General features: G+C 47.1%; 1 protein-coding gene across 3 annotated transcripts in view; it reads right to left on the reverse strand.

Moving 5' to 3' along the window:
* Positions 1-13,228, reverse strand: part of LOC140133141 (uncharacterized) — a 103,587-nt gene extending 90,359 nt beyond the window's left edge. Inside the window, exons 1-3 of one of the 3 annotated variants that reach the window (XM_072152896.1) lie at positions 8,336-8,413; positions 2,899-2,955; positions 1,422-1,475 (exon numbers count right to left, since the gene is read on the reverse strand). In XM_072152896.1, coding sequence (XP_072008997.1) covers positions 1,422-1,475; positions 2,899-2,955; positions 8,336-8,338 — 114 coding nt within the window. In that variant the 5' untranslated portion in view covers positions 8,339-8,413. Of the gene's footprint in view, positions 1-1,421; positions 1,476-2,898; positions 2,956-3,575; positions 3,648-8,335; positions 8,414-13,131 lie in introns of those variants that run through there. The other 2 variants (XM_072152895.1, XM_072152897.1) reach the window with 2 other exon arrangements.
* Positions 13,229-24,328: the final 11,100 nt, after the last annotated feature.

Below are 24,328 nucleotides of genomic sequence, written 5' to 3' on the forward strand. Positions count from 1 at the left end.
ATGAGGCACTTGAACAGGGTAGTACTAGTATAAAATTATCCAGGCAGAGGTGGAAGCCCTGGTCCAATAGTGGGTGCACCAAATCCCAAACTATCTTTCCAGCTATTCCCAGGAAGGGGGGGGCACTATCCTAGAGTCCTTCCCTTCATATACCCTGAACCTAAAAGTGTACCCTGATGTACTCTCACACAGCTTATACATCTTCATGCCATACCTTGCCCTCCTACTGGTGGAATTGAAGTCTCCCTTTGAAATGTACCAGGGAATCGTCTATCGATATGTGCCTCTTTGGAGTATACACTTCCATAAATTTGGCACTATAGTCTAATATGGGCCGGACCTTATACAACCTATCATATTTGGGGTCATCTCTGGATGGGCACTGAGAATTGTCGGCAAAATGCAAAAAACCTATGGATGGCTTCAAAGCGCATCCTACTCATTGCCATGCGGAACATCGGGGTGTGGTACAGAATGTCTGTGTTCCAATAGTCCCTAATAAAGGGCTTTTTGACGAGTCCCATATGAAGTACTATGCCCCAATACTTATCCATCTCTGTTGCACTAACAGGGGTCCACCTGTGGGGTTGCGAATAAAAAGAAGTGGGGTTTTGGGCAATATATTGTGTAGCATAGAGATTGGTCTGGGATACCATCAAACCAATTAGGTCCTCACTAAAAAAAAAACAAACTTAAAGTAGTCCACTGGTCTGCTGTCTACTGGAAGTAAACATAGAAGCTTTATATATAATGACAGCAAGTAGAGAAAACTGTGATTAATTTAAGCAAAGTATATTGGAAAATTGTATACATTTTTATCATAAAAACATTAATTTTCTGAAATGGGAATACCCCTTTAACTTCCCCTGTAGCAGCAGCTAAACTGGCAGATGCGCCCTGAGGACAAAATCCCGAATCAACCAGACTGCCGCCATTACTGTTGGAGGATATTGGGGGAGATTCCTCAAGTCAAAGTCAGAATGGAGTGGAGTACTTTCCGCCCGAAATGACATGTGCCACATTTATTCAGGGTTTTAAACAATTTTCTGAAGTGTCCAAAGGGGGGTCTAGGGAAAGGGGCATGGTCTATGCAGGCGGCAGAAAAAGTGTGAAGTACGACTTCACATTTATAAACTACTCCAGATACATCGTATAGCATGATTTATCAGGCAGAGAATGTGGAGTCTAACTCTGCAGTGGTCTATTCACCAACACTTTTTATACATCTCCCTTAATACGTTGTGACCTAACAATCTCTTTACAATACTAACCAGCTGTGATCGACTCATAAATTAAAAGGGTTTTACCTAAATGGATTGTCATTCCCCATCCATAGGATAGGGGATAACAATCTGATCGACAGGGTGATAAAGATTGTTTTAAAATCCAAACATTAAAACATAACAGTATTTTTTTTCTACCTGCATGTTGGTTGTGGTGTTAGGAACAGAACTATGACCATCTGTTGAAGGTTTCTGAGGGAAAAAAAAAAAGAATTACGATGAGAAAAGTTGCCTTTAAATTTAGGGATACAGAGTGTTAATCAGTTTACCAGTCACAATATTTTTCCATTAAAGGAAACCTACCACTTGAAGTGGCAGGTTTCTGATGGAAATACCGGGCACCAGCTCAGGGTGAGCTGGTGCCGGAGCTTATTTTTGTTAGTGTTTTAAACCGCGGTATCACGGTTTAAAACACTTTTTAAACTTTATAGCCGGCGCAGGGAGGTACGCGCTCGGCGCTTACCATGCGCGCGGCTCTCCTTCACTTCCTATGTAGCCGCGCGCATGGTAAGCACCGAGCGCGTACCTCCCTGCGCCGGCTATAAAGTTTAAAAAGTGTTTTAAACCGTGATACCGCGGTTTAAAACACTAACAAAAATAAGCTCCGGCACCAGCTCACCCTGAGCTGGTGCCCGGTATTTCCATCTGAAACCTGCCACTTCAAGTGGTAGGTTTCCTTTAAAGAGAACCTGTCACCACACTAAATCCCCCCACAAACACTACATCCTTCTGTAATATGTATGGAGGTGTCTTATAATTCTAGGTTTCAGAATGAATGAAAAATCATCTTTTACTCTTTTGTACAAGGCAGTCAGGCTACACCGCCTCCGGCAGTCCGTTGGTGTGGCGAAAGATTCCCTTTAAGTTTTCCACAGAGATATTTACTGTGTGTGGCGTTACACATGACGCAACCAATAGTTCTGTAAAATGTTTTTTGCATCAGTTGGTTTCATCGGCAGGTGAGCTCCAATGACAATTGAAAATGACTGCCCAGACATAATAAACAGTAAGCATGGGCACTAATAGGAGCGGCCTGTCTTTTGTGTCTGCAGGCAGTCGACTCATCCACAGTGTCATGAAATTCATGACCTTTAAGTCAATGTGCTAACTATAGAAAATATGACTAGCACACATCCTCATTTCCACATTGTAGATAACCAATGTTTTATGCAATCTTATACACAAAACGTCTACTGCATTTTTTGGACTATAAGGCGCACAAAAAATCCTTTGATTTTCTCAAAGGATGAACCGTACTTACAGACAACAGCTGCCTTGAACTGTGCACCCGTTTGCCACCTGCTGGTAATTCATCCTTATAATCAGGTGCGCCTTATAATCAGGTGCGCCTTATATATGAACCTAGACATTTTAGCTGGCATTTATTGATGGTGCGCCTTATAGTCCGAAAAATACTGTAGTTAAAAAATCATTGCTCTGAAACAAAAATAATTTATCTAGTGTCTAAAAGAGATGTATACATTACAAATTATATTAATTGTAAAGTCCATTCCGATAGATTTACAGAATTTCAGTGGCTTCAACAAAGCCTTCCTCAGTACACAATATTTTTTTGTTTTTCTACGGGTTCATGAAACATTACATATTTACAAACCTGTATTCTCTTAGTTGTGGTTTTATGTATAAAGCAAGGATCATCCACTGTAGGACCCTACAGAGAAAAGTATTGCATTAAAATGTGCATGGTAAGGTGTGTGCGAATATTACTATAGAACACATTAAGCTTAACTATTAAAACATTCATATCTTCAAGACACCAAAATAATGGTCTGGGGTCAAGCAAATACTAGTGTCTTATTCAGTCATTAATTCACAGCAACAGGGCATTAGACAGGGAGGATGGATCCACCATTTGGATATTGATGAGCCATTAAGGTAGGAAGTTTTCCCATAATCAACATTTATCCTCTGTATACATGATAAGGGATGTATATCTGATCACAGGGAGTCCAACTGCTGGGACCCTTTTCTAAGGCAATATGAATGTGCACCTTAGCAGCCGTGCGGTATAGTGACAAAAGCTCCATAGCAGTTGTCCTGCGCTCCACTGCAGAGAGACTTCAAGCATGGCTTAGGCCAGTGATGGCAAACCTTTTAGAGATCGAGTGCCCAATCTTCAACAAAAACCCGCTTATTTATCGCAAAGTGCCAACACAGAAATTTAATTTGTGATTTATACTCCCTTCTCTGTCGCAGTTTTCATTGATACCAGCACTGAGGACACCAATAAAGCAGAAAATAGTCCCAGGTAGAGCTGTCACTTTAAAATACCTCTGTGCACAGCAAGTCCTGGGCTGTCTGGGACTGCAGGAAGATACCGGGAGTCATCTCTGGTGATGGCCTGAGTGCCCACAGAAAGGGCTCTGAGTGCCACCTCTGGCACCAGTGCCATAGGTTAGCCATCACTGGCTTAGGCCAATCCAATGACGGAAGTTGATATCACAGGGCTGTTAAAAGGAACCGGTCAACAGATAATGACCTAATAATCCATTACCAGCATGTTGTCAAGCAGCTGAAAGTGTTCTACAGAATGTTATTTTCATGGCCCAATGTGCTGGCTTCATCCAGAAAATCTACTTTGTGAGATGTAAATTGGTATATAAAGTCAAGGAGGTTCTCCAAACGTGGCTAAGGTCTGCAGCACCCCCTCAAAAAGGTTTATGGTCAAACTTTCATAATGCAAATAGATTGGATAGTGGCCTCCCTGAGCAAAGAGAAGCCGGCACAATAATTTTTTATCACATGGGAAATTAGAGATCTAATTTAAAAAAAAACTGTGTTTTAGGGAGGGGGTCTTCTACAGAGGCTTCACTGTGTGTGTGTGTGTTTATAAATGTACACATACTGTGATGCTGTCATGTGTTCATCTTCTAATTCCTAAGTAGGTGTTTAATGGTGTAGTTGGACATGTTTTAACTCCTTAAGGACGCAGCCATTTTACAGCTTAAGGCTCGGTCCCATTTTTTGGATTCTGACTTCGCTTTATATGGTTATAACTTTTGAACACTGTTACTTATCAAAGTGATTCTGAGATTGTTTTTTCCTCACATGTTGTACTTCATTTTAGTGGTAAATTTTGGCTGATGAGTTTTGCGTTGATTTACAAAAAAAGAAAAAATGATGAATTTTTTGAAAAATGTGCCATTTTTTCGAAATTCAAAATCATTGCGTTTTCAGGCAGATCGATTTACCACCTAAATAAATTGCTGAATAACATTTCCCATTTGCCTACTTTACATTTTCATCATTTTTGAAATGACTGAATAATTTATTTTGATGTCACGCAGCTTAAAAATCGAATATTGGTTTTCTGGATTTTCAGAATTGACCATTTTCGGGGTAAATACTGTTTTGAATGAAATTTTACATATTTAACATCAAAACCCCCTATATAACCAACCCATTTTCAAATCTGCGCCCCTCAAACTATCCGAAACAGCTTTTAGGAAGATTGTTAACTCCTTGAGATCTTCATAGTATTTACATCAAAATGGTGGTGAAATTTAGAATGGTCAAATTGTGTCGGTTATACGTTCATTTAGCCTTAAAATTAACACATTTCCAAAAGATAAAAAGAGAAAATCCACCATACAATTTGTTTTATGGCCGTGACTTGTTTTATGGGGGCACAGCGAGGCGCAGAAGGGAAGGAGCACCCTGCAGCTGCCAGGATTTTAGTTTCCTCATTGGCCCCTTTTGTAGGCTGTAAAATTTTCAGTTTTTCGTTATTGGGCTATGTGACGGCATTTTTTTTGCGGGATGGGATGCTTTTTCCAGTGTTACCATTTTGAAGGTGGAATCCCCTGTTGTTGAAAATTTAGGAATATTTGTTTGAGGGCAGGAGTAGAAAAGCATCAATTCTGCTAAACTGATTTTTTATCAAGTAGCTTTGCACTTCAACAATCCACCTAAAAGCAATTTTTAATAGTTTGAGGGGTGCATATTTTAAAATGGGGTGATTTAAAGGGGTTTCTAATATTATATGTTTCAAAGCTCATTTAAGGAAATATACAGTTTGTTTTTATGCATTGTGAACCAAACATACCTTGAGAATGCCGCAGCAACACTGATGCAGAAACATATCTGCACTAAGTGGTTTTGCTCAAAAAACAATTATAAAATTCAGAACCTTGGGAAAGCTAGCTGCGGGCTCGCTGCCATACATAAACACATTACTTCCACACACACAGGATGTGCCTGAACTGTCCAGACAGGACTAATCAACCTGAGCTGGATGATTTATACACAGCAGCTGGGGGATGGTGCAGCCATTGATTAATTCTGCCTGTCAGGGACAACACGGTGATTACTGTACGTATTCTCGGCTTATGCTGCAGCAGTGGATTATTAGGGTGAGGAGAGTGAGGGGGAAGCCACAGTTGTGACAGAGCCTCCTTAATCATAATTTTATTATATTTTTTTCAGCAACACCACTCAGCTCAGGGATTAAACAAGATATGTTTCTGCATTAGTGTAGCTGTAGCATTCTCAGGGTAAGTTTGGTTCATAAAAGCAAATGGTAGATAGTAAAATCAGGCATGATAAACCAAGGACACTTCCTCATAGACCCAGGCACTATGACTATGCTAATCATGTTGTATTTGTTATCTGTGGCTTCAGGGCCGGCTCCAGGTTTCAGTAGGCCCCTGGGCGACAGTGCCTAAGTGGGCCCCTTTGCAGTGCCAGCATTAAAAATTCAAAAACTAAAATGGTCTCCTATTGCCTGAAATATTCCCCATTTTATCATCCCAAACAGTCGTGTCATGGTCAGGGCAATTTTGAGGTTATTTAACCAACAGGGCGAACCTAAAAATGTGTGCCCCTCCACTCTGCCAAGTAATAAAACTGAAACTGCAACTCGGCTGCTGCAGAACCTCATAATACACACCTTAACTGAAGCAAAACCTCATAATACACACCTCAACACTGCAGAACCTCATAATACACACCTCAGCTGCTGCGGAATCTCATAATACACATCACTGCTGCTGCAGAACCTCATAATACACACCTTAGCTGCTGCGGAACCTCATAATACACATCACTGCTGCTGCAGAACCTCATAATACACAGCTTAGCTGCAGCGAAACCTCATAATACACACCTCTGCTGCTGCAGAACCTCATAATACACACCTCAGCTTCTGCAGAACCTCATAATACACACCTCAGCTTCTGCAGAACCTCATAATACACACCTCAGCTTCTGCAGAACCTCATAATACACACCTCAGCTTCTGCAGAACCTCATAATACACACCTCAGCTTCTGCAGAACCTCATAATACACACCTCAGCTTCTGCAGAACCTCATAATACACACCTCAGCTTCTGCAGAACCTCATAATACACACCTCAGCTTCTGCAGAACCTCATAATACACACCTCAGCTTCTGCAGAACCTCATAATACACACCTCAGCTTCTGCAGAACCTCATAATACACACCTCAGCTTCTGCAGAACCTCATAATACACACCTCAGCTTCAGCAGAACCTCATAATACACACCTCAGCTTCAGCAGAACCTTATAATACACACCTCAGCTTCAGCAGAACCTCATAATACACACCTCAGCTGCTGCAGAACCTCATAATACACACCTCAGCTTCTGCAGAACCTCATAATACACACCTCAGCTTCTGCAGAACCTCATAATACACACCTCAGCTTCTGCAGAACCTCATAATACACACCTCAGCTTCTGCAGAACCTCATAATACACACCTCAGCTTCTGCAGAACCTCATAATACACACCTCAGCTTCAGCAGAACCTCATAATACACACCTCAGCTTCAGCAGAACCTTATAATACACACCTCAGCTTCAGCAGAACCTCATAATACACACCTCAGCTGCTGCAGAACCTCATAATACACACCTCAGCTTCTGCAGAACCTCATAATACACACCTCAGCTGCTGCTGCAGAACCTCATAATACACACCTCAGCTTCTGCAGAACCTCATAATACACACCTCAGCTTCTGCAGAACTTCACAATACACACCTCAGCTGCTGCAGAACCTCATAATACACACCTCAGCTTCTGCAGAACCTCATAATACACACCTCAGCTTCAGCAGAACCTCATAATACACACCTGAGCTGCTGCAGAACCTCATAATACACACCTGAGCTGCTGTGTAACCTCATACTACACATCACTGACACAGAACCCTCTCTGCTTCTCATGTATATTTGGATGATTCATATCATTCACACATCCACACATGTAGCAAGACATATATAAAGGCAGAGAGCTACAGATATACATGCAGAGAGCTACGGATATACATGCAGAGAGCTACGGATATACATGCAGACAGCTACGGATATACATGCAGACAGCTACAGATATACATGCAGACAGCTACAGATATACATGCAGACAGCTACGGATATACATGCAGACAGCTACGGATATACATGCAGACAGCTACGGATATACATGCAGACAGCTACGGATATACATGCAGACAGCTACGGATATACATGCAGACAGCTACGGATATACATGCAGACAGCTACGGATATACATGCAGACAGCTACGGATATACATGCAGACAGCTACGGATATACATGCAGACAGCTACGGATATACATGCAGACAGCTACGGATATACATGCAGACAGCTACGGATATACATGCAGACAGCTACGGATATACATGCAGACAGCTACAGATATACATGCAGACAGCTACAGATATACATGCAGACAGCTACAGATATACATGCAGACAGCTACAGATATACATGCAGACAGCTACAGATATACATGCAGACAGCTACAGATATACATGCAGACAGCTACGGATATACATGCAGACAGCTACAGATATATATGCAGACAGCTACAGATATACATGCAGACAGCTACAGATATACATGCAGACAGCTACAGAAAAGCATGGAGGCAAACACACACTGACAGACAGATACATGCAGACACACATGTAAGCAAACACATCATCACACATACAATACACTCACTGTATGGATCAGTCATACACATCCATACATGTCACATACCATGGGGTGTCTGCAGCAGCCCTGGGATCACATAGAGGAGTCTTCAGGCTTCTCCTCCTCCTCTTCGTCCCGATCTCTGAGCTGACAGATTTCTGCTTTACTGCAGCTCCGTGTGAAGAGGAGATGGGGGAAGGAGGAGGGGGGATTAACCTGTAATGTGCTGCATCACACAGGTAGCTCTGTAGTCTCTACCTGTGCTGTGCCTTGTCCCAGAGGGGAGGAACGGTGCAGGACACAGCTCGTCCTCACAGGAAGTGAAGAGTGAACACGTGCACAGCGTGTGTGGGCCCCCGGCAGCTCTCTGGGCCCCGGCACTTGCCCAGGTATGCCGGGTGCTGGAGCCGGGCCTGTGTGGCTTGCTTCCTTCTAAAAGAAAGTTTTAAGATTATGCCAATCCTTAGGGGCTCTGGTGGGCGTTTCCAGAGCCCCTCCATGCTGTAGTGTCACAGAGCAAAACATGTCCCAACTTCCCTCACTTTCTCCCTCCTCCAGGAGGAAGTGCATGGGGAGAGAAGACTTGCTTTGGTCGTTTTAACAACCAGTGAAAACATAACACAGAAACATGGGAAATGTTTGTAGCTCTTTTGGGTGGCAAAACTATGTCTGAAATGGAGATAATTTAAAGGAAACCTACCACTTGTAGTGGCAGGTTTCCGATGGCAATATCGGGCACCAGCTCAGGGTGAGCTGGTGCCGGAGCTTATTTTAGTTAGTGTTTTAAACCGCGGTATCGCGGTTTAAAACACTTTTTAAACGTTGTAGCCGGCGCAGGCAGGTACGCGCTCGGCGCTTACCGTGCACGCGGCTCTCATTCACTTCCTATGTAGCCGCGTGCACGGTAAGCGCCGAGCGCGTACCTGCCTGCGCCGGCTACAACGTTTAAAAAGTGTTTTAAACCGCGATACCGCGGTTTAAAACACTAACTAAAATAAGCTCCGGCACCAGCTCACCCTGAGCTGGTGCCCGATATTGCTATCGGAAACCTGCCACTACAAGTGGTAGCTTTCCTTTAAAAAATGAATTCCCTCTCCCCTCCCCCTATTTCTCTTGCCCAACGCAGCCCTTCCCTTGAATTCTTTTTGGCCCAGGTTCTTCTCATCTACAACATGAAAAACAACATGTGATGAAAAAAAAAAAAAAAATTCTAAATCTAGTGGTCCCCTGTTATGCCAGGTCTTGGAAGTTGGACACCCAATGGTCAGATATTTATACACTATCAGGGGATGGGAAGATCGCTTTTTAGATATAAATGCACAATACACTCCATATGGTCGTATTGCTTTATATTGTAGCAGGATTAGACCCTCTAGGTTTCAGCTCCCCTAGTAGGCCTGAAAAAAAATTGTAAATACAGGCGGTCCCCTACTTAAGGACACCCGACTTACAGACAACCCATAGTTACAGACAGACCCCTCTGCCCACTGTGACCTCTGGTGAAGCTCTCTGGATGCTTTAAAATAGTCCCAGACTGCAATAATCAGCTTAAAATTGTCTGCAATGAAGCTTTATTGATAATTCTTGGTCCTATTACAGCAAAAAAATTTGAAACTCCAATTGTCACTGGGGCAAAAAAAAAAATTGTCGGGAACTACAATGATAAAATATACAGTTTCGACTTACATACAAATTCAACTTAAGAACAAACCTACAGTCCCTATCTTGTATGTAACCCGGGGACTGCCTGTATATAATAATATAACATTTAATATGTCAATATTACAAAAATATAAAGGTTCTCATCATTCTCCCCCCCACACCATCACTAGTTTAGAAATAGTCCCCAAAATGGAATTCAGGCACCTCACATAATTCCATTCACTGCAGAATATGGCCATTTTTTCCCCCTTTTATGGTACAAAATAATGTTTCTTAAAGTTATAATTTAAAACTTTATCATTTTGGTATCTCCATGATTGTAGTGACCCAAAGAATAAAAGAAAGCACCAGTTAAACTGCAGACAAGAGTGCATATTTTTAGTTTGTATGGAAAATTATTTCACCAATAGGAAGTACATATTGTTAAGCAGAAACTAAGTCCTCCTATAGCTCTGTAACAGACAAGCAAGAAGAAAGTTTTGGCTTTTATTTTTAAAAAGGGTTAAGGCAGCAAGGGAGCATGGAGGTGTCAGGTGAGTTTTGCTGCCATGTTTGAGGACAGGATATGAACCAGTGCCCTGCCACACAGGGATACGGGATTGCGCGCAGGCGCGCACACGCAGGGATACGGGATCGCGCGCAGGCGCGCACACGCAGGGACACGGGATCGCGCGCAGGCGCGCACACGCAGGGACACGGGATCGCGCGCAGGCGCGCACACGCAGGGACACGGGATCGCGCGCAGGCGCGCACACGCAGGGACACGGGATCGCGCGCAGGCGCGCACACGCAGGGACACGGGATCGCGCGCAGGCGCGCACACGCAGGGACACGGGATCGCGCGCAGGCGCGCACACGCAGGGACACGGGATCGCGCGCAGGCGCGCACACGCAGGGACACGGGATCGCGCGCAGGCGCGCACACGCAGGGACACGGGATCGCGCGCAGGCGCGCACACGCAGGGACACGGGATCGCGCGCAGGCGCGCACACGCAGGGACACGGGATCGCGCGCAGGCGCGCACACGCAGGGACACGGGATCGCGCGCAGGCGCGCACACGCAGGGACACGGGATCGCGCGCAGGCGCGCACACGCAGGGACACGGGATCGCGCGCAGGCGCGCACACGCAGGGACACGGGATCGCGCGCAGGCGCGCACACGCAGGGACACGGGATCGCGCGCAGGCGCGCACAGGGACACGGGATCGCGCGCAGGCACGCACAGGGACACGGGATCGCGCGCAGGCACACACAGGGACACGGGATCGCGCGCAGGCACACACAGGGACACGGGATCGCGCGCAGGCACACACAGGGACACGGGATCGCGCGCAGGCACACACAGGGACACGGGATCGCGCGCAGGCACACACAGGGACACGGGATCGCGCGCAGGCACACACAGGGACACGGGATCGCGCGCAGGCACACACAGGGACACGGGATCGCGCGCAGGCACACACAGGGACACGGGATCGCGCGCAGGCACACACAGGGACACGGGATCGCGCGCAGGCACACACAGGGACACGGGATCGCGCGCAGGCACACACAGGGACACGGGATCGCGCGCAGGCACACACAGGGACACGGGATCGCGCGCAGGCACACACAGGGACACGGGATCGCGCGCAGGCACACACAGGGACACGGGATCGCGCGCAGGCACACACAGGGACACGGGATCGCGCGCAGGCACACACAGGGACACGGGATCGCGCGCAGGCACACACAGGGACACGGGATCGCGCGCAGGCACACACAGGGACACGGGATCGCGCGCAGGCACACACAGGGACACGGGATCGCGCGCAGGCACACACAGGGACACGGGATCGCGCGCAGGCACACACAGGGACACGGGATCGCGCGCAGGCACACACAGGGACACGGGATCGCGCGCAGGCACACACAGGGACACGGGATCGCGCGCAGGCACACACAGGGACACGGGATCGCGCGCAGGCACACACAGGGACACGGGATCGCGCGCAGGCACACACAGGGACACGGGATCGCGCGCAGGCACACACAGGGACACGGGATCGCGCGCAGGCACACACAGGGATACGGGATCGCGCGCAGGCACACACAGGGATACGGGATCGCGCGCAGGCACACACAGGGATACGGGATCGCGCGCAGGCACACACAGGGATACGGGATCGCGCGCAGGCACACACAGGGATACGGGATCGCGCGCAGGCACACACAGGGATACGGGATCGCGCGCAGGCACACACAGGGATACGGGATCGCGCGCAGGCACACACAGGGATACGGGATCGCGCGCAGGCACACACAGGGATACGGGATCGCGCGCAGGCACACACAGGGATACGGGATCGCGCGCAGGCACACACAGGGATACGGGATCGCGCGCAGGCACACACAGGGATACGGGATCGCGCGCAGGCACACACAGGGATACGGGATCGCGCGCAGGCACACACAGGGATACGGGATCGCGCGCAGGCACACACAGGGATACGGGATCGCGCGCTGGCACACACAGGGATACGGGATCGCGCGCTGGCACACACAGGGATACGGGATCGCGCGCTGGCACACACAGGGATACGGGATCGCGCGCTGGCACACACAGGGATACGGGATCGCGCGCTGGCACACACAGGGATACGGGATCGCGCGCTGGCACACACAGGGATACGGGATCGCGCGCTGGCACACACAGGGATACGGGATCGCGCGCTGGCACACACAGGGATACGGGATCGCGCGCTGGCACACACAGGGATACGGGATCGCGCGCTGGCACACACAGGGATACGGGATCGCGCGCTGGCACACACAGGGATACGGGATCGCGCGCTGGCACACACAGGGATACGGGATCGCGCGCAGGCACACACAGGGATACGGGATCGCGCGCAGGCACATACAGGTTCGTGTGCAGGCACATACTGAGATACGGGTTCGTGTGCAGGCACATACAGGGATACGGGATCGTGAGCAGGCATATACAGGGAAACGGGATAGTGCGCAGGCATATACAGGGTTACAGGATTGTGCACAGGTATATAGGATCTTGTGCAGAAAACTACAAGGGGAGGAATATGTGATCAGATACTTCAGCACCATTACTACTAGGGCGGCTGATAACATAGAACAACACATTGGCACAACACGCGGTAAGCTTCCGCGCCATTTTATCTATCCCGATTTCATAACACATACCGATCACTCGTACTACAGACTCCATACAACCGCTGACCCGGAAATGATCAAATAAAATCCCTTCCGGATCAAGCCGCACCCATCTTATCATAGCCCCTCCTTTCTATAACGCCACGACCCTTCAGTAACTCCAGAAGTCTGCAGGATATATTTAGTTACCATAGGAGGTGCGGTCAGCCGATGATTGTACAGCCCTGCACGAGCAGAGGCTGAAGGGAGCATGCGCACCGTCTCCAATGCTTTGTCTTTGATAAGAATGAGGGCTCTATCGCGGCGCCTGTCACGACTGTGTCCATTACCACTCAAGCATGTAACCCAATCGGTAGTAGTGAGACATGTTGGTTTTTCCGCCGTGTTAGAGCTAGAAGCAGGTTACAGCGCCACCTGCTGGCTGCAGTTTATTGACTTGTGGCCTGACGTGTTTTTCACCACAATGATGCAGCGCCCAAGACGTTTTTTAGTTTCGCATTGTACCAAATTTCGAATGCAACTTTCAGGCGTAAAATAATACAATTAACAGGAGTTATACTAGACAGTTTTATGTGGTTGTCTTTGATTTTAAAAATTTATGTGGGGGACTATACAACAAAAAACACCAAACACTCAAGTTTTGCGCTCCCATTCTCCTGTGGCACTGCCCGTCACTGCTGTCCACACTACTTTTTTTTTATAACTGTATTTTTATTGAGATTTTTCATGCTTTTACAAAATTAATGGATTTTACATAGTCGAAGAACTTAAGACAGTTTTAGTATAACTATATACCTCAGCTTTTGTGCATATGAAAGAGAGACAGGCAATGCGATGCACATAGCAAAATAAATTTTTTGGGGCCACCTTTTGTACTGCCCTTTACTACACACCCTCACAGTATTTTTTTCCCCCTTAGTGCCCCCTACAGCTTTCTTTCACATCGTGCTACCTCATTTTGTGTTGACCACTCCTTACATTGTGGCCCCATCACCCCCTAAGAGTGTGTCCTCCATCTTCCCCTGATACTGTGCCCCCCCTCAAGATCCCCATCGTATTGTGTTCCTCCCCACAGCTCCCTCTTGTTGATGCTTGATAAAAAAGTAATGAACACTAGGTACCTCTCCCCATTTCCCTGAGGCTGCTCTCCTCTACTTCTGCTGTGTATTGCTCTGAAGCCAGAAGTATACCTCCTAACATTTTTGGAAGAGAAAGAGGGACAAAATGGTGCCATGTGCAGCGTGCCGCGGCGATTCCCCCTAAGCCACACCCCCAAGCACACACTGGCCACACCCAAATTTTTACCAAAATATCATAATGATCAACGTCTCAATAATAAAAATAATATCAAATAAATTTCTGCCCAACCAGGGATTCAAACCCAGACCTCACAGCTCCACCTGCCATAGAGAGACAGAGCCTTTAACCACTAAGCTATGGGCTTAGAGAATGTCTGTCAGGGGAGTTTTTGTAACTAAGAGCTGTTACCTGTTACTGTTACACTGACAAAGTGACTTAATGCCCTGGTATATAGAGAGGGATCTTCTCAGAGATTATTATATTATTATTAATAATAATAATCATGGTCTCCATAATAATAATAATTGTCTCATTTATTACATTAATAATCTCTGAGAAGATCCCTCTCTATATACCAGGGCATTAAGTCACCGTGTCACAGTGTAACTGTAACAGTAACAAGTAACAGCTCTTAGTTACCGAAAATCCAATGACAGACATTCCCTAAGCCCAAATCTAAGTGGTTAGAGGCTCTGTCTCTCCCTATGGCAGGTGGAGCTGAGAGGTCTGGGGTTGAATCCCAGGCTGGGCAGAAATGTATTTAATTGATTTAAATAGGAGCTTGTGTCTAGGGAATCCCTAGAAGATGTGGAGACCCATATGTGGACAGATGGTGATATTACGCTGATGACAGTGGTCTCTGCTAACCTAACACATCTCTCAAAACGATTCCCTGCCTGATGTCTGTAGAAGTTATTCAGTAATATGAGTTCTGGCTTTGAAAGTATTTACTATGTGGGACACAGAACCAGGACAACCCCAGCCAGTGCGGGACCTGGAGGGAATATCCGTGACAATCACCCAGCTGCCAGTGACGCAGGGCAGAGGTAAAAAAATCGGGACTGTCCCGGAAAATCCGGGTCGGTTGGTAGCTATGCAGAAGATAGTGTAACATCATATGATCAAGCCTGACAGTCTCTGTAGAAAATAGCAGCTGAAAAATACAATGTTAATGAAGAAAGCTGACAGCTGTCTGCATTATCACTGTATTCAACTCTATTGGCACACACGGGACCCCAATAGAGTTGTCCCGGGATATACCTTCTACTGGACCGGACAGCAGGACACATCTCTCTCTTTTTCACCTGGAGGAGACCTGCGCTTCTTGTCCGCCTGGGTTTTGGTGTGGGCGGATTCCCGAAGTAAAGACTGAAGATCTGAGATCTTGGACCAATTCTTCCACAGCAGGAACATCAGAGCTCTCAGCAAGAGGGAGGGGTGGAGGAGGATGTTGTCCATACACAATGAAAAAAGGAGCGGAGTCAGGAGATTCAGAGTCCAGAGAGTTGTAGGAGAATTCCGATTATAGCAGTAGAGTGGACCAGTCGTCCTGTCGGGCGTAGATAGCAGCCCAGGGTCTGATTAACCCTCTAAACTTGTCCATTGGACTGCAGATGATAGGCAGATGAGAAGTCCAGCTTCACTTATAGTAGACCGTACAGGGATTGCCAGAAGCGGGAAACAAACGACCCCACGGTGTGAGACAATGTGCAGGGAAAGTCCATAAAGCCGGAAGATGTGCAAGAAGAACAGTCTGGCAAGGCGTGGAGCTGAGGGCAGACCTGGTAGAGAAACAAAGTGGGACATCTTGTAGAATCGGTCAATTACCACTCCGATGACGGTGTCACGGGTGCCCCAGTGACCCCTGTCTCCGGTCACAGAGGCACCCGTGTACCTCTCAGTAAGCCACTGCTCCACTCACCTCAGCAGGTTCCAGTAGTGTCTCCTGGGCGTCCCCACCTCCATGGGCACGTGTACATCGGCTCCATCAAAAATAAAGGACCAGCCCACCAATAATTGGCGCTGGCCAGCTGCCTTTCCTGATGAATTCCCAGGCCCTTCCTGTGTTCCCTGCCGGTTCTTTGTTCCTCACAGCCTTAGAAAAAGTTTGTTCCCATGTCCTTTGCATTTATAGTGATTTCCTGTTGTGACCTTGATTCTGTTTCTGACCACTCTCCTCTGCTGCCTGCACTCTGCTGCCTGCCTGGATTCTGCACTATTTGTTCGTTTATCTTCTGACAGAGGACTAAGAGTGCACCACGGACACGGGAGTGGTTCAGGGGTGCATAGGAATCCAGTGTTCGGGAGAACGAAGAAAAGGCAGGAGAAACCTAGGAGATCCTCAATTTCTAACTGAAGGGAAGGTGGTGAGATTACCTACTGAATGTGATTTGTGACTTAGAAGAGTTGAGCCCTGACCTTTTTTTATCTGTGTGAATTGGCTACTATAGTGGGAGAGTGCCAGTTCAGTAGCTCCTCTGTTTCTTCTTTTTTATCCCTGTTCTTTTTCCGGAGGTCGAACTTTTTGCAATATTTACTTTCCCAGAAAGAAGGCTGATCACGAAAGCCACTTTAGCCCTTTCTGTGGCGAAATGTGAAGGCATCAGTTCAATATGCAAGGAGCACTGGGTAATGAAGCCCCTGCATAACTTGCGTCATGTAAAGACGCAGCCTGGTTTCAACAGTAGACAACGCAGCAGTAGAAATGGGAGGTAGGGAGGTACCGTTGGTGCTGGGTAGACGACAACTGCAGCAACATGGCGGTAACCTGTCCCAAGTTGCTGACCTTGAACAGCAATCTGTTGAGACTGTTGAGCCACGATGGTGGTAAGATTAGCCAGGTCAAGTAGCGGAACCTTGGCGTGATCCATGGCCGTATCTTATTGTCAGGCACCAGGAGTAGTGGACCCACTGGACCACCACGGACACCTGGGAGTGAAGTCTAAGTGGTATCCGGTTTTCACTAAAGCATCAAAGCCCGCCGCAAAGCAGGTAGGACTTGCTGTGGTGTGGTACCACCAGGTTTTTCCACAGGCGCGAGTCTGTCCGCGGTGGTGGCCAAGGCGTAGTACATAGTCGTCAAAAGCGTGGTCGGGGACAGGCAGGAGGTCGAGACAGGCAGCCCAGGATCAGAGTCAGGATGTTGAAGTAGGTCTGGACAGACTACACAGGAGCAAAGTCAGGAACGGAATCGAGGTCACAACAGGAAATCAGGATAATCGCAAAGGGCATGGAATAAAGCTTCCTCTCAGGCATGGAAGCACAAAGATCTGGCAGAGGACACAGGAAGAGGCCAGACATTTAACAGAAATGGCCAGCCAGCACTGTAACGCGGCAAGGTAAGGAAGATGGCAGGGTCCCGGGCATCGGAGAGTAGGACGGTTGTACCTGTGACAGTCAGTGTGAACATTTGCAAAAAAAATTTGGAAAATGGAAGAACTGTATCGCAGCACACATGACCAGAGCGGAGACCGTAGAATTAGTATCACTTTCCGTGTAACTGAATGGTTGTCATGGATGCACCCGCGATCTTTGTCGCAGATCACGTGGCGCTGCGCTTCCCAGCCTCTCCACGAGGCTACTTCCGGACTAGGCCGCATGCTCGCTCCTGCTCCCAAGGCCCTCTCTCCCAACCTTAAAGGCCCAGCGTCCTCCTGATGGGCGCTGGCTAATCCGGCTCAGCCTTTAAGATCCGTTCCTTCCTTGCCGGATCTTCAGCATTCTTCATGGAAATTCCAAGGTTTCCACACCTCGCTTCCCACAGCGGCTCCTGCTGAAGAAGAAAGCACGTTAGCGTTTCCAGACGCTTTCCTGTCTTCCAGCATTTCCAGACGCCTCTGTGTTCCCTGTGTTCCCCAGCGTTTTCAGACTCCTCCGTGTTCCATGTGTTCCTCCAGTGTTTTCAGATGCCTCTGTGTTCCCTGTGTTCCTCCAGCGTTTCCAGACGCCTCTGTGTTTCCTGTCTCAAGCGTTCCCAGACACTCCTGGTGGCTCCAGTGTTCCAGCGTTCCAGTGTTCCAAGCCACCAACTCTGCTCCAAGTACCACTCCGTTCCTGCCCGTCTTGGTCCTGTGCCAGCTACTGCCTGTTTGCCTGCAGTAAGTTTCAGCTCATCCCGTCAAGCCGCTTTCTTGCTGTCATCCTAGGCTCGAACTGTGTCCTACATCCCTGTTATCCCTGGCTGCCACCGCGGGCCTCATACCATCTCCCACGGTGGTCCAGAGGGTCCATTGGACTCCTCCTTCTGGACTCTTCCCATAGAGACTTTTAGTTCTGTTGTCTGTGTGACCGTTACAATGGTATAACAAATAATTAGTAAAAGGCTCATTGGGAGCTCTACAGCAGTGAATAACAAGCTAACCTCGTGATTTGGGGGGGTTCCCACGGACTAGCATCCTCCTTAGCAGTGGGTCCAAAATAGTAGCATAGGAGTCATCTCTCCCCACGGCAATTTTTTTTGTTTTTCTGTTTATTTTCTCTATGTATGCTATGTCAGAAACTGCATGGTGATCTGTAACAATCTAATTTTGACTCATAACTCACCATTGTACACGTATTGTTCTTTTATTTGTATTTGTTGTAATTCAAATAAAATGTGTTTTGTTTTTTGTTTTTAAATCAGGGCTGGCTGGCTAGTGGATAATGAGATACCCAGAAATACACAGGAATCAAACACAGAAAGGGTTTGAAATGTGTCAATAATGGTAACAACCCCCAAATGTTATAATGTATAAAAATAAAATAATACCCTACTGTTAAATGATGAGAAAGATAATTACATATGTATAAAACACCTAAGGCTTCCATTTCTCACCAATAGCACTGCCCAACATGGAAAGGCACCAAGAACCCAATGTCAGGATCAGCGGTAGTGGATCCTCTGTGCCACCGCGGACGATGACACAAGCTTACACCTGAGACCTGAGAAGCAAAGCAGGTTGGAGGTGCAACTTTGTCTGTGTTGGTGGCCAAGGCATAGTACAGAATCGTAAGGAAAACTCGTAGTTGGGGACAGGCAGGAGGTCGAGACAGGCAGCACAGGATCGGAGTCAGGAACAGAATCAAGGTCACAATGGGAAATAAGGATAATCACACAGGGCATGGAACAAAGCTTTCTCTAAGGCATAGGAGCACAAAGATCCGGCAGTGGGTCACAGGAAGAGGTTGAGTATTCATAGTATTCATAGGTGGCCAGTGCCAATTCGTGGTGTGCTGGCCCTACACATTTCAGAAGGCCCATGCGTGAGCGCCCTAGGAGGCGGGGATGTGCGTGCTGAAGCGAGGAGACCATCGCTAGAGTGCTGCTAGGTAAGTGAGGCTGCTGGCGAGAGGGAGCACAGGGATGAGCCTGCAACCTGGTACATGAGTCGCAGGAGCACCCAAGACAGTACCCCCTCTTCAGCCTCCCCCTCTTCTTGGTCTGAAGAAACCTCTACAGAACAGCACGGTCCAGGATGTTGTCCTCGGGCTCCCAAGATCTCTCCTCCAGCCTGAACCCCTTTCAGTCAACAAGAAACTATCGTCTCCCTCGAAGTTTGTATGTCAGGGGACTGATGCTCCTTAGTACCTCAAATGGGCCCAGAAAACGAGGACCGAGTTTGTAGCCGTGGATCTTCAGATGGACATACTTGGAGGATAGCCAAGCTTTATCTCCAGGAGAGAAGACTGGAGAAGGCCTACATTTCCTGTCGGCTTGTGGTTTGGTGCGGGCGGATGCCGAAAGCAGAGAATGGTGAGTTTGTTCCCAAATGGACTTAAGATCTTGTACTAGTTCTTCTACAGCAGGAACATCAGAAGAAACGGCAAGTGGAAGAGGTGGGCGTGGAAGTCATCCGTAGATGAAGAAGGGAGCATCACCGGTGGATTCAGAGTCTAGAGAATTATAAGACAATTCCACCCAAGTAAGAAGGAGGACCAATCGTCCTGTCGAGCAGAGACAAAGTGCCATAGATAGCAGCCCAGAGTCTGGTTGACCCTCTCCACATGCACGTTAGACTGAGGATGATATGCAGAGGAGAAGTCCACTTTGACCTGCAGTTGATTGCAGAAGGAACGCCAGAACCTGTAAACAAACTGGACCACATGGCCCAAGACATGGCCCGCCGTGCATTGTCCGGCAAAGGTCTGCCGTGAGATCGTGCGTCCAATTTCCTGCATGTGTCGCTTCCCCCACTGAGGTCCGCCGAAGTTCACCTTCTTCTTCCTGGTGCATGTGAGTGCTGATCTCGCAACACAATTTGCTTTTTAAATTCCGCGGTTTGTCCGAATCAGTTGGGTTGGGTCGGCGCCGATGTAACACATTCCGATCGCGTGCACCAAAAACCCGGGGCAATTCAGTGAGAAACGGAAAAAATTGTGAAACCCGACGAAAATGCGGCGTCTGGACCCTTGTAGCCGGAAGATATGGAGAAAGAACAGGCAGGCAAGACGAGGAGATGACAACAGACATGGCAGAGGCACAAAGTGGGACATCTTAGAGAACCAATCTGTTACTACCCAGATGGCTGTATTACTGGAAGAAGATGGGAAAGTCTATGGCTATGTGAGTCCATAGGCAACTGGGTATCAGCAACGACCTGCTGGCTTGTGACGTTACGACTTGTTACGGGCAAAGGAAGTCCAGGAACTAAAAAAATCTTGAACGTCCTTGACCACATCTGGCCACCAATAGTAACAAGATATGAGAGTACCAGACTTCTGCACCCCAGGGTGCCCAGCCACACGAGAGCATTGTCCCAAGTTTGTATCCTCCAAGTTTGGACGTGAGTGAATCATAAACTTAAAACGGCGGAAGAAGAGGGACCAACAAGCCTGTTGAGGATTGAGACGCTGGGTGGTCCGGAGGTATAGGAGATTCTTGTAATCCATGTAGATACAGACCAGATGAAGAGCTCCTTCCAGCAGATAAAAGGCGACATGAGGGAGAAGAAATTTGGTATATGTCACGGGTGCCCCTGCCATTCACATCTCGGATCGCAGGCGCACCCGTTCCCCTCTCCATGGCAGTGGCTCTTCCCAACCTCACTTACCTCTCCGTGTTCCTGCTCCGGGTCCTGGCTGCCCAGCGAGCACGTCCCTGCTCCCTAGGCTGCGCATGTGCTGGCACTCGTAAATTAAAGGCCCAGCGCACCACTGATTGGTGCTAGTCACTTCCCGGGATGCCATAAAGGCCTGGTTTTCCAAGCATCCCCCACCTGATCTTTGCGCTCTTATGCCTTAGAAAAAGCTCTTCTCTGTGACTTGTTCCTATGTGTTGACCTCCCGTTGTGACCCTGGACCTGTTCCCGATTCTGCCCCTCCGCTGCCAGCCCTGACGTTCTGCTCCATCCCAGACCTTGCCACGTTGCCAGCTGCCTTGACCATCTGCCTGTCCCTGACCACGAGATTGCCTGCTGATTCTGTACCTCGACCTTGGCTGGCAGCTGTGACAAGTTGTGCCTGTGGAACAACCTTGGGGGCACAAGGGCGGTGCTCACCAAGACAGGACTTAATGGTACCCTTAATGGCATGGTACCCTTAGTCATGGTCAATTTCCTTATGGTGGACGCCGAGATATGTGCCCACTCCTCAGGTAAATTCTGATCACCTGACACGTGGGACAGATCAAGGAAAAATATAAAACCAACAAAACAACAAGTGTACATTTGTTAAAATATCACACATGTAACAATGTAAATGATAAAGGCAAAAAACAGGACTCATAGCATACTATGAAATATTGAAATTATCCACAGACGATATCAGACACCAAACATCAAATTGCAGCACTCGACAGAATATCCTAGCAATAGATAGCAATGCTGCGTGTGGGAAACTACAGAAGAAATGGATTGGATCAAATGTTTGAGATCATTGTGCATGCTCCTAATCAATAGGAAGACTCACGTGTCATTAAATGAAACCAAACAGGACAGCTCGAACTAGGGGTATGTGCAGAGTGACATGCATTATATAAACTAGTGTCGAATATTTAATAATGGAACATGATTTCGTGTTTAAAGTTCATCCCTAGTGGGAAACGGCTATTAAGACAGAATATCCAATATGCTTTGCGGTCCCGCAAAATTTTTGCGCGATCGCCACCTCTCACCAGCGGATGAACTTGTTCTACTGCCATAGCTGATAGAGTTGCAAGCCTGCCTTGATAGTGTTCAATAAAATGCCTCGCTACTCCCGATAAATGTCTAGAACAATACTGTTCTGTTGTACTCACTTTTTGTCCACTGGTGATATCCCTAATATGCTCTAATAGGCGCCGTTTGAACTTGCGAATAGTACTACCTATATAGATCTTGTGAGAACTGGTACATCTTATCTGGTATACCACATACTCACTATTGCAATTTAGAAAACTCATGATTTCATGGGTTTCAGAATCAATGCCATTAGGAAAAGTTTTTGAGGGTGAAAAAAAATTGCATGACTTGCAAGGATAGGTCCCACATTTGAAAAACCCCCTTTGTTTTTAGTTTTAAACATACTAGATGATACATAATTACCAGTGGTCATGGTTCTACGTGCTACCACTTTGCATCCCTTGCGTAAAATCTCAGATAGAGTCTCATCTGTGAAAAGGATAGGTAAATGTTTATGGATTAATCTCTTAATTTGATAGTATTGGTCAGAAAATTGTAGCATCAGGTAGCGAGCATCATTATTATTGCATTCCCTTTTTCTTTTATGTTATGTTGTATCTCTAAGCAAATATATATGAAGCAAAGAGGAAGGACTCACCCAATTCCTGTGACAAACAGATTCTTCTTTATTGGGAGTTAAATCCGAACATCAAAAAAAACAGGGTACAGCGGGGGGGGGGGGGGGGGGGAGTGATGCATGGTGCTCAAAGGAAGGCTACGGCCATTTCGCGCTGTTTGCGCTTCTTCCGGCCTCCGTGTGGGGATTAAAATCTCAAAGGGTTATAAGCTCCTAGGGTGGGATGAATATCCGCCCTATTTCGGTAGTACAAATGGCGATAGGTTAAGTCACATAAACAACCAGTGCCAATCACAAGCAGCCTAAGTTACATATTGGCTAAAACTCACCCGTGGTTTGTGAGCGCCGCACCTCAGTTCCCATTACACAGGTACACCTGTGGTACGCGGTGTCTTCCGGACTCGGCCGGTGGCTCCGCGAGTCCGGAAGACACCGCGTACCACAGTGTCTTAAGGACATTAATCATTTTGTACGCAGATTAACAGAGTAAAAACACTTTTCCCTACATGATAAACCATCTCACTATAAAGAGAATACATTGGTAGATAATAGATATTGTAATTTGAATTTTCTGATCAAAATTTAGTGTTTATGTTATCTGAGTTAGATGGTCATATGGAGGATAAAGCGAGAATAAGGCGGACTAACCATGATTTTGTGGTGCCAAACCCTGACTTCTACCCGATACAAACTAGGGTGGAGGCCAAGGACAGGTTCCAGGAAGTCATGGAGAGAGAACTGTTAAAATTGTACAACAATAAACCTATAAGTAAACCCAATCTGTGCCAGTGGATGGATGTCCACTTACAACCCCTAGTTAAACGCATACCAGGCTATCTTCAAGATAGGGTATACAGGGTATTGAATGGACCACTGTCTCATATTGGGTTAGTTGTGACGTGGAATCTCTGTACACCTCCATTCCCCATCACGTGGCCATGAATGCATTATCTCACCATCTAGACAAATATAGTGGGTATGATGCGAATTGTAAAATTTTTATTAAGGAAATAACATGGTATCTCATGACACATAATTTTTTCACATTTGATCAGTCATTCTATCTTCAAATTCGAGGAGTGTCAATGGGGGCAAAATTTTCGCCCTCTTTGGCGAATATTGTTATGGCATTTTGGGAGGAACAGTTTATTTATACAGCTTATAATCCCTTCTCCTCGTGGATACATTGGTAGAGCAGATACATCGATGATATATTGATGGTGTGGAGCGGTGAAGTTTCTGCCGTGCCAACATTTGGAGACAATATCAATGGGAACTCGTTCAATTTACAATTTACACTGTGTACAAACCCACAATCTATTATATTCCTGGATTTTAAATTACAAGTCTCAGACTTGAAATCATTACAGTCACCCATCGTAAAGAGACAGTTAGTAACACAATACTCCATGCCAGGAGTTCACACCCCAAACAC

Source organism: Engystomops pustulosus, chromosome 5, assembly GCF_040894005.1.
Source record: "Engystomops pustulosus chromosome 5, aEngPut4.maternal, whole genome shotgun sequence".
Taxonomy (NCBI): Eukaryota; Metazoa; Chordata; class Amphibia; order Anura; family Leptodactylidae; genus Engystomops; species Engystomops pustulosus.